The sequence below is a fragment of the Sinocyclocheilus grahami genome, unplaced genomic scaffold (genome assembly GCF_001515645.1).
Source record: "Sinocyclocheilus grahami isolate Dianchi unplaced genomic scaffold, SAMN03320097.WGS_v1.1 scaffold33.1, whole genome shotgun sequence".
In the NCBI taxonomy this organism is placed as follows: Eukaryota; Metazoa; Chordata; class Actinopteri; order Cypriniformes; family Cyprinidae; genus Sinocyclocheilus; species Sinocyclocheilus grahami.
The window spans coordinates 362245-374907 of NW_015505212.1; the positions used below are offsets into that span (position 1 = coordinate 362245).

The 12663-nt window shown below is 36.6% G+C and overlaps 1 protein-coding gene across 1 annotated transcript in view; it reads right to left on the reverse strand.

Annotated features, from left to right (window-relative positions):
* Nucleotides 1-6958: 6958 nt before the first annotated feature.
* Nucleotides 6959-12663, reverse strand: part of LOC107579393 (solute carrier family 13 member 4-like) — a 17336-nt gene continuing 11631 nt past the window's right edge. The window contains exons 12-16 of the mRNA XM_016265230.1: nucleotides 12324-12430; nucleotides 12055-12185; nucleotides 9293-9454; nucleotides 8609-8746; nucleotides 6959-7270 (exon numbers count right to left, since the gene is read on the reverse strand). Coding sequence (XP_016120716.1) covers nucleotides 7133-7270; nucleotides 8609-8746; nucleotides 9293-9454; nucleotides 12055-12185; nucleotides 12324-12430 — 676 coding nt within the window. The 3' untranslated portion in view covers nucleotides 6959-7132. The remainder of the gene's footprint in view (nucleotides 7271-8608; nucleotides 8747-9292; nucleotides 9455-12054; nucleotides 12186-12323; nucleotides 12431-12663) is intronic.

Below are 12663 nucleotides of genomic sequence, written 5' to 3' on the forward strand. Positions count from 1 at the left end.
CCTGTAAAGACCTTGTCTCAGACGACCACCGGGACAAGACCACAGGAACCAGATGAGTCCTCTGCACAATGTGACATTGCTGCATCCTGGAACTGAACTGCCGATTCGTCTGGTCAGAGGAGAACTGGCCCCCCGACTGAGCCTGGTTTCTCCCAAGGTTTTTCTCCATTCTGTCACCGATGGAGTTTTGGTTCCTTACCGCTGTCGCCTCTGGCTTGCTTAGTTGGGGACACTTCATTTCCAGCGATATCGTTGACTTGATTGCAAAGATATTATTTAAACTGAACTGGATGTTGACATCACTGAATTCAATGATGAACTGTCTTTAACTGAAAAATGAGTGTTTACTATTGTCATTTTGCATTATTGACACTATTTTCCTAATTAATGCTGTTCAGTTGCTTTGACACAATCTGTATTGTTAAAAGCGCTATATAAATAAAGGTGACTTGACTTGACTTGACTTTGGTGGTTGAGAGAATATTGTGTGTGGTCTATAGATTTTTTTTCAACAGTTTTATCATCCACAAGGCAAAAATCATAAACTCTGATTGCTTAAAAGAATTGTATCTTTCTCCTTAATAAGCTGCATTATTTGTGCATTTTTAGCACAAGCAATGCAGGGAAATAATGGCAGTACCAAAGTTTATTACTTGATGTTAGGAGTTTGTTCAAATCACTAAACCCGAAAAAGCTCAGAACTAAAACACTAAAAGACTGTGGTTTGAAACAAAAAAACACTGGACAAATAGCAGCATTTCTGCACTCTGTACACACCGCTGAGTCGCGTGAAGGTTTATTCTGCAGGAACAGTGTGTTGATTAGCATCCCCAGGGTTTGATAAAAGCCATTCATGAAACAAACTCCATCCCTCACACAGCACACTATGGCATTGAAATAAATCTCTGAAATGTGACATCAGGCCTCCTTGAGTCTAAAAGAAAGAGAGAGGCCCAAAGGAAGAGCGCTGGGGGCTTTTCTTCTGAAGCGCAATGCCAGGACAACACACACCACTGTCTCTTTCTGTCCACCTCAGAGAGGTGAAAAATCAAAACACACCACACATGCACACATGCTGAAAAGAGGAGCGCAGTGTGTGAATTCTAATCACACAAAAAAGCAAAACACACACGCACAAAAGCTCCACCATAATCCCGCTGCCTCTGGAATCTTGGGTATATTTTAATGTAATAATTATATTGTCTTGACGTTATTTATTGCTATTGTTATTTTAGGGTTATTTATATATTATTATAATTTTTATTAATATTTTTAATTTGCATTTATTTTCATATTTCCAGTTTTAAATTTGGTTATATTTCTTGTCATTTGTTTTATTGTCATTAAGTTATATTTTTATTATAAGCACACATGCACTTATATTCATTGCTTTGATGTACTTTTTGCTTTTATTTGCTGTTATTAATGAAAGTTTTGACACATGAAACAGTAAGTGTGATCCTCACAAGCTGCAGCGGTTTAAAGTCATTTATCATGCTCCTACGGGCTTCTGACTCAGGTCTTTACGGGATGCTAATTTGATGATTTGCTGTGCTGGTCCCCAGGGCGCACTTATTAAACTATTAAAACACAGCGCATTACTGAAATCACTTTGATAGGTGCTGAAACTCAGATGTGTGAATGCAATTTATGCCACATCTGAGTTCCTTAGCAACTGAGAGAAAAAACAAACCAAACAGCCCCACACTTACCCATAATCACACACCACAAGCCATACATTTTTTTTTAAAAAGCTAGATGAAAGAATCATCGCTTCAAAGTTAACACAAGTGGAACACAAGTCACTCGGGCTGCTCAGGTTGGGAGGATTTACCACTCTACTTGTACTCTGCCTATTACTAGGTGGCTAACAGGATGCCTTGGTGGTTGCTGTGTGTTTACCAGGATGCTTTGATGTTTGCTAAGGCATTAGAAGCTGATTAACAGAATGCTTTGCTTGCTGGGGCATTGCTATGTAGTTATTAGGGTGCTTTGTAGTTGCTATGCAGTTACTAGGGTTCACTGGAGGATGTGAAAGTATCACTGGTGGTTACCAAGGTGGTTACCAGTGCTATGTGGTTGCTATGTCGTTACTAGAGTGTATTAGTGGTTGCTAAGGCATTACTATGTGGTTACCAGGATGCTTTGGTGGTTTCTAGGGTGTTGCTAGGTGGTTACTAGGGTGCTTTGTGTTTGCTTTGCATTTACTAGGGTGCTTTGTGGTTGTGAAGGTAACACTGTGTGGTTACCATGGTGCTTTGTGGTTGTGAAGGTATCACTAGGTAGTTACCTGGGTGATTTTAGGTTGCTGTGTGGTTACTAGGATGCATTGGTGGTTGCTATAGCATTAAAAACTGGTTACCAAGATGGTTTGGTGGTTACTAGTGCATTGTGGTTACCAGGGCGCTCTGTTGTTGCTATTTTGTTACTATAGTGTATTTGGGGTTGTTAGGGCATTACAATCTGGTTACCAGAATGTTTTGGTTGCTAGGGTGTTTCTATGTAGTTATTAGGGTGTTTTGTGGTTGCTATGGGTGAACTGGTGGTTGTGAAAGTATAACTAGGTGAATGCCATGGGTGGTTACCAGTGCTATGCGGTTTCAATGTGGTTACTAGAGTGTATTGGTGGTTGCTAAGGCATTGCTAGGTGGTTAGCAGGATACTTTGGTGGTTTCTAGGGCACTGCTAGGTGGCTTTTAGGGTGCTTTGTGGTTACTATGCAGTTACTATGGTGCATTGGTGGTTGTGAAGTCCTCACTAGGTGGTTACCAGGATGCTTTGGTGTTTACTAGGGTGCTTTGTGGTTGTTGTTTTTTTTACTAGAGTGTATTGGGGGTTGCTGAGGCATTACTGGGTGGTTACCAGGGTACTTTGTTGGTTGCTAGGGTGTTGTGGTTTGTGAATGATTACAAAAGGGGAACACAAACGTCACTCAGGCAGCTCAGGTTGGAAAAGACACTCCTTCTAAACACGTCACATGCTCTCTTACAGTCTGATTATTTCATCCGGCAGCAGCTCAAATCAGACAGATTTTCATCTTTTCCACTGGAATCCTCTAGGATCTGAAGGTCTGTTGGTGATTGGTTAATTATGGAGGAAGAAAACAATCTTTGAAACGGTTGAGGGTTTATCTGAGAGCTCAAATGTTTGTGCTCGTCTTTCTTTAATATTCAGCGCTGAACAATGGCCGCTCTCTGTCCATACAAAAGAGCTCATTTTCACTAGCATTCCCACACAATTAATTCCTGTTTGATAATGGCTGCGATGAGTCACTGCGATCAGGAGCACGAGGAGGAACTTATGAATAGAGCAGCGAAAACAACTTTCTTTCTTAATAATGACTCTTGATGAAGGACGACATCAAATCTAAGGCATCAAATCCGAAAAGCCTCAGAAGATGGTTATTCATTCAGTGGCAAATATCTCTCTGAAACATCTTGTTTTCCATTAGTTTGTCTCAAATCCTTGAATTTAGACTATTGTAGCATCAACAGACACTTCTGGAGCCAGTAATGAGGGCCAACATTACAGACATCAATGAGCAAATGTTAAAAAAAACATCGGCTCAGTCTGATAAGAAGAGCAAATTTTCAATGTTTTTCACTTATTTCAAATGGCCAGATATTATTTTTTCTTGCCATCATTTGTGAAAACAACAAGCAAAGAACAACAAATTGTCAAGTTGTCAAATGGGTAGGGATGTAACGATTAACCGCGAGCCGGTTGAAAATCGCTTCAAATATGTGACGATTCAAATCGGTTGAGATGCCAAACAAATCACGATTCATTTAGGGGTAGGAGTTTATATGAATGCATGTCTGAGGGGAACTTACTGACTTTAGAAAGGTTTAGATGGTATTTTTTCTTTTCATCTAGCCTCTGTATAATGCATATTAAAGTTCATAAGTGCAGCGCTGCTTTGTTTACAGCAGAAACCAAGTAAACGCTTTAAGCGCCACCTGCTGGCAGAGAGTGCATCTGCATCTCATTCAGCTCGTCTGCTGTTTCGGTTTCATGCAGATATTTTTATGCATAGTTTCACAAAACTGAAGTCAGACAATTCTGTTTTTGCTTCAGATTTCGAAATTATACAATCTAACTTAGCTCATGTTGCATGTATGCAGCATCTTTGTTTGGATCATGATTAAAATGCAGTGGTTGCCTCTAATTTTAAATGGAAAGCGCACAGACAAAGCCTTAGTTTGTTTATATGAAGAGATCTATTTTATTTGTGTTACTTATTTATTTGATTTGGGGCTGGTTTTAAATTTTCAATTTAGTTTTGTTATTTACATTCAATTTAAATTGTGTTATTTAGCAAACGCTTTTATCCAAGGCGACTAACAAATGAGGACAATAGAAGCAATCAAAACCAACAAAAGAGCAGTAATATAGAAGTGCTATATCATTATAGTGTTATATTTCAATTTCACAAAGAAATGTGCAGCATTTTGTCCACACAATAATAAAAGTACACATTTACTTTATAATTTATCTTAAATCTCATTTTGTTAAAAAAATAATAAAAATCGTGAATCGAATCGAATCGTGAGTTGCGTGAATCGTTACATCCCTACAAAGGGGTCAAATAAAATACAAACAAATACATATTTAAATTAAATGTTAATGTTTAAATAAAAAAATTATATTTAAATCATGCATAAAAATAAAACAAACCATCAAATCTAAAATAAATAAAATTCAATATGTCAAGTCACCTTTATTTGTATGGCACTTTATCTCAACTTAGAAATAACAATAAACTTAGATCTGAAATTAAAGTGGTTGAAGTGCACCATCTAGCGGTCACTGAACGCACTACAGTTTACTCAACGGCTTGACTCATCAGAAGGCGACATGTTTAGTTGCTACTTCCTACATGCTCAACGCGTCCTTGGGACTCTTTGCTCTTCAGAATATGATTAATTAACGTAATAATAATTACAGAACGCATATAACGTGATGAACCGTCTTTGGTAAGTGCTTAGAATACTATACTTTCATTACAGAGCTGGACTGTCAACTACAGTTAGCATTACATATTTATTATGTAAATAATAACGTGTACTCTCGTAGAGATATGCTACTGTCTATCAGTATACTGATAATTAAACACGTTCTTTTTATTAAAGCAGCACTATGTAACTTTTTCTGTGTTCAAAATTTGCTACATGTATATAATGAGCGAGTACATCATGAATTCATCTTCCAAACCGCGTTTTTGTCTTATTCCGAATCACTCCGGTACACTTATAATAAGTACTTATATTTGTAGCCTGGTCACCGCTGCGGAGTAACACACACCTGCGTGAATCGCCATAGACATAAACTTAGAGAAGTAGTTCCGGTTGGAATGTTCTTCCGCGGGATGTGTGCAGTGCGCTAAAAGTTGCATCGTGCTGCTTTAACGTTAATGCATTGTGGATACGTGATTTATATTGCGCAATGCGAGTGTTAACAGTTGTTGACAAACCTGCAGAAAGATGAGCGCTCCTAATGCTAGTGAGAAATATAATATAATAATGTTTGGTTTATAGATGTTTAGTACGTTTTTCAAAACTCATCATCAAAAATCCAGCTATTTTATTGTTTTATTTTTTTTTCAACATGAATAGGCTCTGTTTCAACACAGTTGAAATTTATTTTATATCATGTAATATAAAATAATAGCATAAAGAAAACTGATTTTCTTTTCAATTAAATGTGTATAGTTTTTAGTTAAAATAATGTTTTATTGAAATTGTCTTCATAATATTTTCCCAGTTTTAAAGTGCTTTACTTTAAAGATCCAATAAATATTTTCTTATACCTTTAAATTATACCTACTTGTGTATATATTTATCAGCAGGGGACCATCATACAATGTCAGCTGTGCTACGCTGATCACTTTTCACGAAAGTGTCTCTCTTTAAGTACACTTAAGTAGCCTTTTATTTTAGTAATATATTATCTACAAGAACAGTTTTTTAAATGTATATACTTTGAAGATTTGAAGTACACTACAAGTGCACATTCAGTACAGTTCTGCACACTTTTTCTCAAGAGAAATATTCTGTTGAATTTCTCTGTGAATCTACGTGAACTGATTGCTGTGATTCAATGGCAGGTGAAGTATTTCGTCAAACAGAGGGACTTCTTGAAGTACAAGGAGAAAATACAAAAGCAGGGCTATGAACCGACTGAAGGAGCATCAAAATTATAGCCATCGGAGGAAATGAAAACACTGGACTCTGACAATGAGAAGTAATATGAAACAATGTGTTTTTGTCTCATCTTATAATTTATCGGAATGAATCAGTGCTGTATTGAGCTTGTGACGTTTGAAATGCAAAAGAAATAAATGAACCAAAAATACAGTGTTTTATTATGTTTTCAGAGATGTCAGGGGAAATATATTGATCACAAAACGATTTGCTGCCGACAGTAACAAAATGTTAGTTTCCTGTATGTACAACGATCAACGGCACAGAGGTTTATTCAGTTTACGATTGCGAATATTTTTGTGTAACGTTTGAAACAATCTTCCCTATCCAGACCACAAAAACTATGTAACATTTTGGTAAGAGCATGTTAGATACTAGTGACAGCGACTTCATCTGATGCAGAATCTCCCTCAAACCTCTCAAGTAAATAACGCAAATGTATCACGACATAGACGCATACGGATATGTTACATCGGTGGTTTCACACAAACATCGCTGATTGTGTCTTGTAGGCACGTAAACTTGGAAATGTGTTAATCTACATCTAATGCTTTGATCTAGAAGTGTACACTCTAAAAAATGCTGGGTTAAATACAACCCAGTGCTGGGTAAAATAGGGACAAACCCAGCAATTGGGTTGTTTTGACCCAGCGGTTGGGTTACTACCCTGAAGGTTGGGTTACCGCTGGGTCAAAACAACCCAATTGCTGTGTTTGTCCCTATTTTACCCAGCACTGGGTTGTATTTAACCCAGCATTTTTTTAGAGTGTAAGAATGGTTTCCACCGATCATTCAGTCACAGTGAGAAGTTCTGCATCCTCCGACAGACGTCCTCTTACTCCACCGATGTAAAAAATAATAATAATAAGGCTTTAATTGCATATATGTGCCTCCTTCAGTGTATATCCAGTGTCCTCAATCAAACACAGCTACAAGCTGCCCGTGATGTTACGCATCAGTGCCCAGGTGGGAAACTCGCTCAGGTGGAAGAGCGGCTCGCCCCACGTCATGATGGCCAACATCACCACAAAAACCCCGATCAGATTCACTCCAAACCCGGCCTTCACCTGCAAGACACAAGGAGATGATATAATGTTTGCCAGTAAGTAGTTATACCAGGGCGATAGGCCAATTGTCACATTTGGGCAAAAAACAAATCATCACTATCCAATTAAAGGTGCAATATGTAATTTTTTGCCACTAGAGGGCGTGTATTCAAAACAAACAGACAAAGGCGTAGTTTGATAAAGCTGTGACTGAGTGTGGAGTCATGGGAGTTGTGGTCTTCATCCCTACAGCCGATGCAATCCGACGGGACTCGGGCAGAAATCATGTTCATGGATGAGCTAATGATTTATTAACTTATATAGACACGCTCCGTGTCACTAGTTAAAATTGCTTATTTCTCTGGATTTAAACATTCTTCGAAACATTTGGGATAATGTATACACAAGTCAGAAAAATATATAACACTGTTCTAGTGGTTTTTGGATATTTTAATTAAAAAATCTTACGTATTGTGCCTTTAATATTGTAAATGACCTGTTTGTTGAGCCTCCCACGCTGAAGTAATGTGTATGCCCCTAGTAAGTGGTGTTACACGAGTCTTTCTACAAAACAGGTGTTATTTGTGTGTCTCATATACATACTGTATGTGTAACAAAAAATATTATAATAAATAGATGATACAGACATTTAATATTTGACCCTGGACCACAAAACCAGTCATAAGGGTCAATTTTTTTGGATAAATAAGCTTGATGTATGGTTTGTTAGGACAGGACAATATGTGAAAATCTGGAATCTGAGGGTGCGAACAAATCAAAATATTGAGAAAATCGCCTTTAAAGTTGTCCAAATGAAGTTCTTAGCAATGCATATTAATAATCAAAAATTAAGTTCTGATATATTTACGGTAGGAAATTTACAAAATATCTTCATGGAACATGATCTTTACTTAATATCCTAATGATTTTGGCATAAAAGAAAAATCTATAATTTTGACCCATACAATGTATTTTTACAACATATATATGTCATCTTTGTGAAAATTATTTTGTATAATAAGCAACTGATAAAAATGTATCTTTCAAATCAGCATCTTGTAGTTTTGCATTATTAAAATTGCAATCCTAGTTACCATTAGCCCTGTTACCTTTCTGAAGGCATATTTACATCCTAAAATATATTAAATGTTAATTAATTTAGCACAATTCATTTCATTAACACTTAAGCACATTATTTCTCGGACATGCTGTACTTTTGGAAATGGACCAGGCACCTGTTTCACCCTTAGTTAGCTTCTGAAAAACAAATGATTAATGGTTTGGCCTTTCGACATGGCGTTCCTGGCACAGCTGTGAGACGGGACAGAGGTGATATAACAGGCTAATGTTGTTTCATACCATGTCGCTGATCTGCACGTGTCCGTAACTGAACACAATGGCATTGGGCGGGTTTCCAACAGGCAGCATGACGCCGAAGGACACACACATGGTGGCAGGGATGAGTGTGTGCAGAGGGTTGATGTGCAGCGTCTCGGACTGTGAGGGACAGGAGACACACAGTCAGAACACCGCTGTCAAATAATAACACTTCGATCTGTGTGTGTGTGTGTTTGTGTGTGTGTGCGTGTGTGTTTGTGTGTGTGTGTGTGTGTTTGTGTTTGTGTGTGTGTGTGTGTGTGTGTGTTTGTGTGCGTGTGTTTGTGTTTGTGTGCGTGTGTTTGTGTGCGTGTGCGTGTGTGTGTGTGTGTTTGTGTACGTGTTTTTGTGACGACATGAGGACATAAATTTGTATAATGACAAAGGTATGACAGGTATTACAAGGAGAAGGTGACTTTTCAGGACATTACCCCATGTCCCCACTTTTCAAAACACTTATAAATCACACAGAATGGAGTGTATTGAAAATCTGAAATAGCACAAAGTCTCCTGTGGGGGGTAGGTTTATGGGTAGGGTTGGTGTAGGGCAATAGAATATACGGTCTGTACAGTATAAAAACCATTACGCCTATGGGATGTCCCCACTTTTCACAAATGTAAACCTTCTGTGCACGTGTGTATGTGTGTGTGTGTGTGTTAGCTGACCAGGGCCGAGAGGATGGGCAGGAACACTGTGAGCGTGGCTGGGTTGCTGGCGAACTCGGTGACGGCGGACACCAGGAGACACGCCAGCAGCGTCACGGCCCACGGAGGAAGACCACTCATCGGCTCCAGCTGCCGACCGATCCACATGGAGAGACCGGACACCTGGACCAGAGACGTCACATGGTTCATATAGAAGTTAACGTATAGGGCATGTTTGTTCTAGAAAATAATCTGATGGTACATAACAGTTTTTTAATAAAATAGTGATGTAAAATCATAATTAAAAGCAATATTTTTTTAGATTATATTCTTAAAAAATATATTTCTTCATTAAATTGCTGATTTTTAAATGAGACTCAGTATTTTCCACTGATTTTTAGTAACCACTACTTGTTACTTCATATTTTGACTCTTATTTTGACTCTTAACTTGAAGTCTTACATAAAAAAATAAAAATAAAATATTTATCCAATGCATTTATCCAATGCAACTTTGTTAGTTAACCTTGCAAAGAATGTTTGGGTCATATTACACTGTAATATTAAAATAAAATAGAATAAAATAAAAATACATTAAAAAATGATTTTGACATTTAGCTGACACTGTTATATCCAGTGCAACTTTGTTGGTGAATCTTGCAAAGAAATCTTTGAGTCATGTTACACTGAAATAAAATAAAATGAAAAGTAAAATAAAATACATTTTCATAAAGGAATAAAATAATAATAAAATACTGATTTAAAATTATGATTTAAAATTTTTAGAACTTAAAGATCTATTTATTTTAGTAAGTATTTTCCGCTGGGATTTTTAGATGTGATTTTAAAGGAAATACTACTTGTTATTAAATTTTTTTACTCTTAGCTGACATTTTATTCACAGCAACTTGGAATCGTACATAATAAAATAAATCAAATGAAATAAAATAAAATAAAATATTTCTAAAACATTAATTTGTGTGTGTGTGTGTGTGTGTTTGTGTACGTGTTTTTGTGACGACATGAGGACATAAATTTGTATAATGACAAAGGTATGACATAGGTATTACAAGGAGAAGGTTAAAAAATATTTTGTTGGTAAATCTTGTAAAAAAAAAATTAAATAAAAAAAAATATATATATAATGATTTTAACTTTTGTCTCACATTCTTGCAAATAAATATTTGGGTCATATTACACACAAAAAATAAAAGAAAAATAAAAGAAAATAAAAGGCCATTACAAAAGACCATTAAAACTGCATTTTGACAATATTTTCATGACAAGTAATCACATTTTCACCTAAATTCTCATTACTTGTCTAGACAGATTTTTTTTCATTAAAATCAGATTCAGTACAACAAATACTACCATTATGTATACTTTAAAATATAAAAAATATATGTATTCTTTCCTGCATTACAATAATGGGAATTAATTTGTTTTACATTACAGTAGGCTAATGAGAATTAGGAGTTTTAAAAATCATAATGTTTCCAATAATAGGCCTGATAATATTGTTCACCTTGCATCCGGCAGCCAGTGCGTATCCTCCTCCCACCAGAATAACAATCTCCCACGGCATCAGTCTCTGGAAGTCTTTCCACGTGATCATGGGGGCCAGAGGATCCTCTTCCTCCTCATCGTCATCATCACCTGCACAGAGAACAGAGAGAGGAGCGGTCACCAGAGTCGACCAGCAGGGGGTGAGAACATTCAGCTTTCCTCTCATGTCCTGGACCCCAGTGAAGCGCTTGTCCACTGGACCCTGCTGAGCGAACGCACAGCTGTACTGTAGCGCAGCGTGGGATCTGACCTTTGCTCTCGCTGGAGAACGCAGATGGCCAGGGCTTTCGAGCCGGGATGAGGAAGAGGAGGAAGCCGAGCAGCACCGACACCGTGGCATCAGTCCTGTACTTTAATAAAATAGTGATGTAAAATCATAATTAAAAGCAATATTTTTTTAGATTATATTCTTAAAAAATATATATTTCTTCATTAAATTGCTGATTTTTAAATGAGACTCAGTATTTTCCACTGATTTTTAGTAACCACTACTTGTTACTTCATATTTTGACTCTTATTTTGACTCTTAACTTGAATTCTTACATAAAAAAATAAAAATAAAATATTTATCCAATGCAACTTTGTTAGTTAACCTTGCAAAGAATGTTTGGGTCATATTACACTGTAATATTAAAATAAAATAAAATAAAATAAAAATTACATTAAAAAATGATTTTGACTTTTAGCTGACACTGTTATATCCAGTGCAACTTTGTTGGTGAATCTTGCAAAGAAATCTTTGAGTCATGTTACACTGAAATAAAATAAAATGAAAAGTAAAATAAAATGCATTTTCATAAAGGAATAAAATAATAATAAAATACTGATTTAAAATTATGATTTAAAATTTTTAGAACTTAAAGATCTATTTATTTTAGTAAGTATTTTCCGCTGGGATTTTTAGATGTGATTTTAAAGGAAATACTACTTGTTATTAAATTTTTTTACTCTGTCAATCTTTCTTTTCACGTGTGCATACGTTAGAGGATTTAGAAATGGAAATAAATGTTATTGACTGGGTAAGGGTTAAACACAAGAGGTTCATGAACTCCTCAACCAGTGACATCCAACTTGGATTCTTACACAAATAAAATATATATATATATATATATATATATATATATATATATATATATATATATATATATATATATATATATATATAGGAGTTTTAAAAATCATAATGTTTCCAATAATAGGCCTGATAATATTGTTCACCTTGCATCCGGCAGCCAGTGCGTATCCTCCTCCCACCAGAATAACAATCTCCCACGGCATCAGTCTCTGGAAGTCTTTCCACGTGATCATGGGGGCCAGAGGATCCTCTTCCTCCTCATCGTCATCATCACCTGCACGGATCACAGAGAGAAGAGCGGTTACCAAACCGTGGAGAACATTCACCTTTACTCTCATGTCCTGGAGACACTAGACCCTGCTGAGCGAATGACTGCGCTGCGGCTGTACTGTAGCGCGGCGTGGGATCTGACCTTTGCTCTCGCTGGAGAATGCAGATGGCCAGGGCTTTCGAGCCGGGATGAGGAAGAGGAGGAAGCCGAGCAGCACCGACACTGTGGCATCAGTCCTGTAGCCCTTCCTGCGGGATACATGACATTTAGTCAATCTTTCTTTTCACGTGTGCATACGTTAGAGGATTTAGAAATGGAAATAAATGTTATTGACTGGGTAAGGGTTAAACACAAGAGGTTCATGAACTCCTCAACCAGTGACATCCAACTTGGATTCTTACACAAATAAAATATATATATATATATATATATATATATATATATATATATATATATATATATATATATATATATATATATA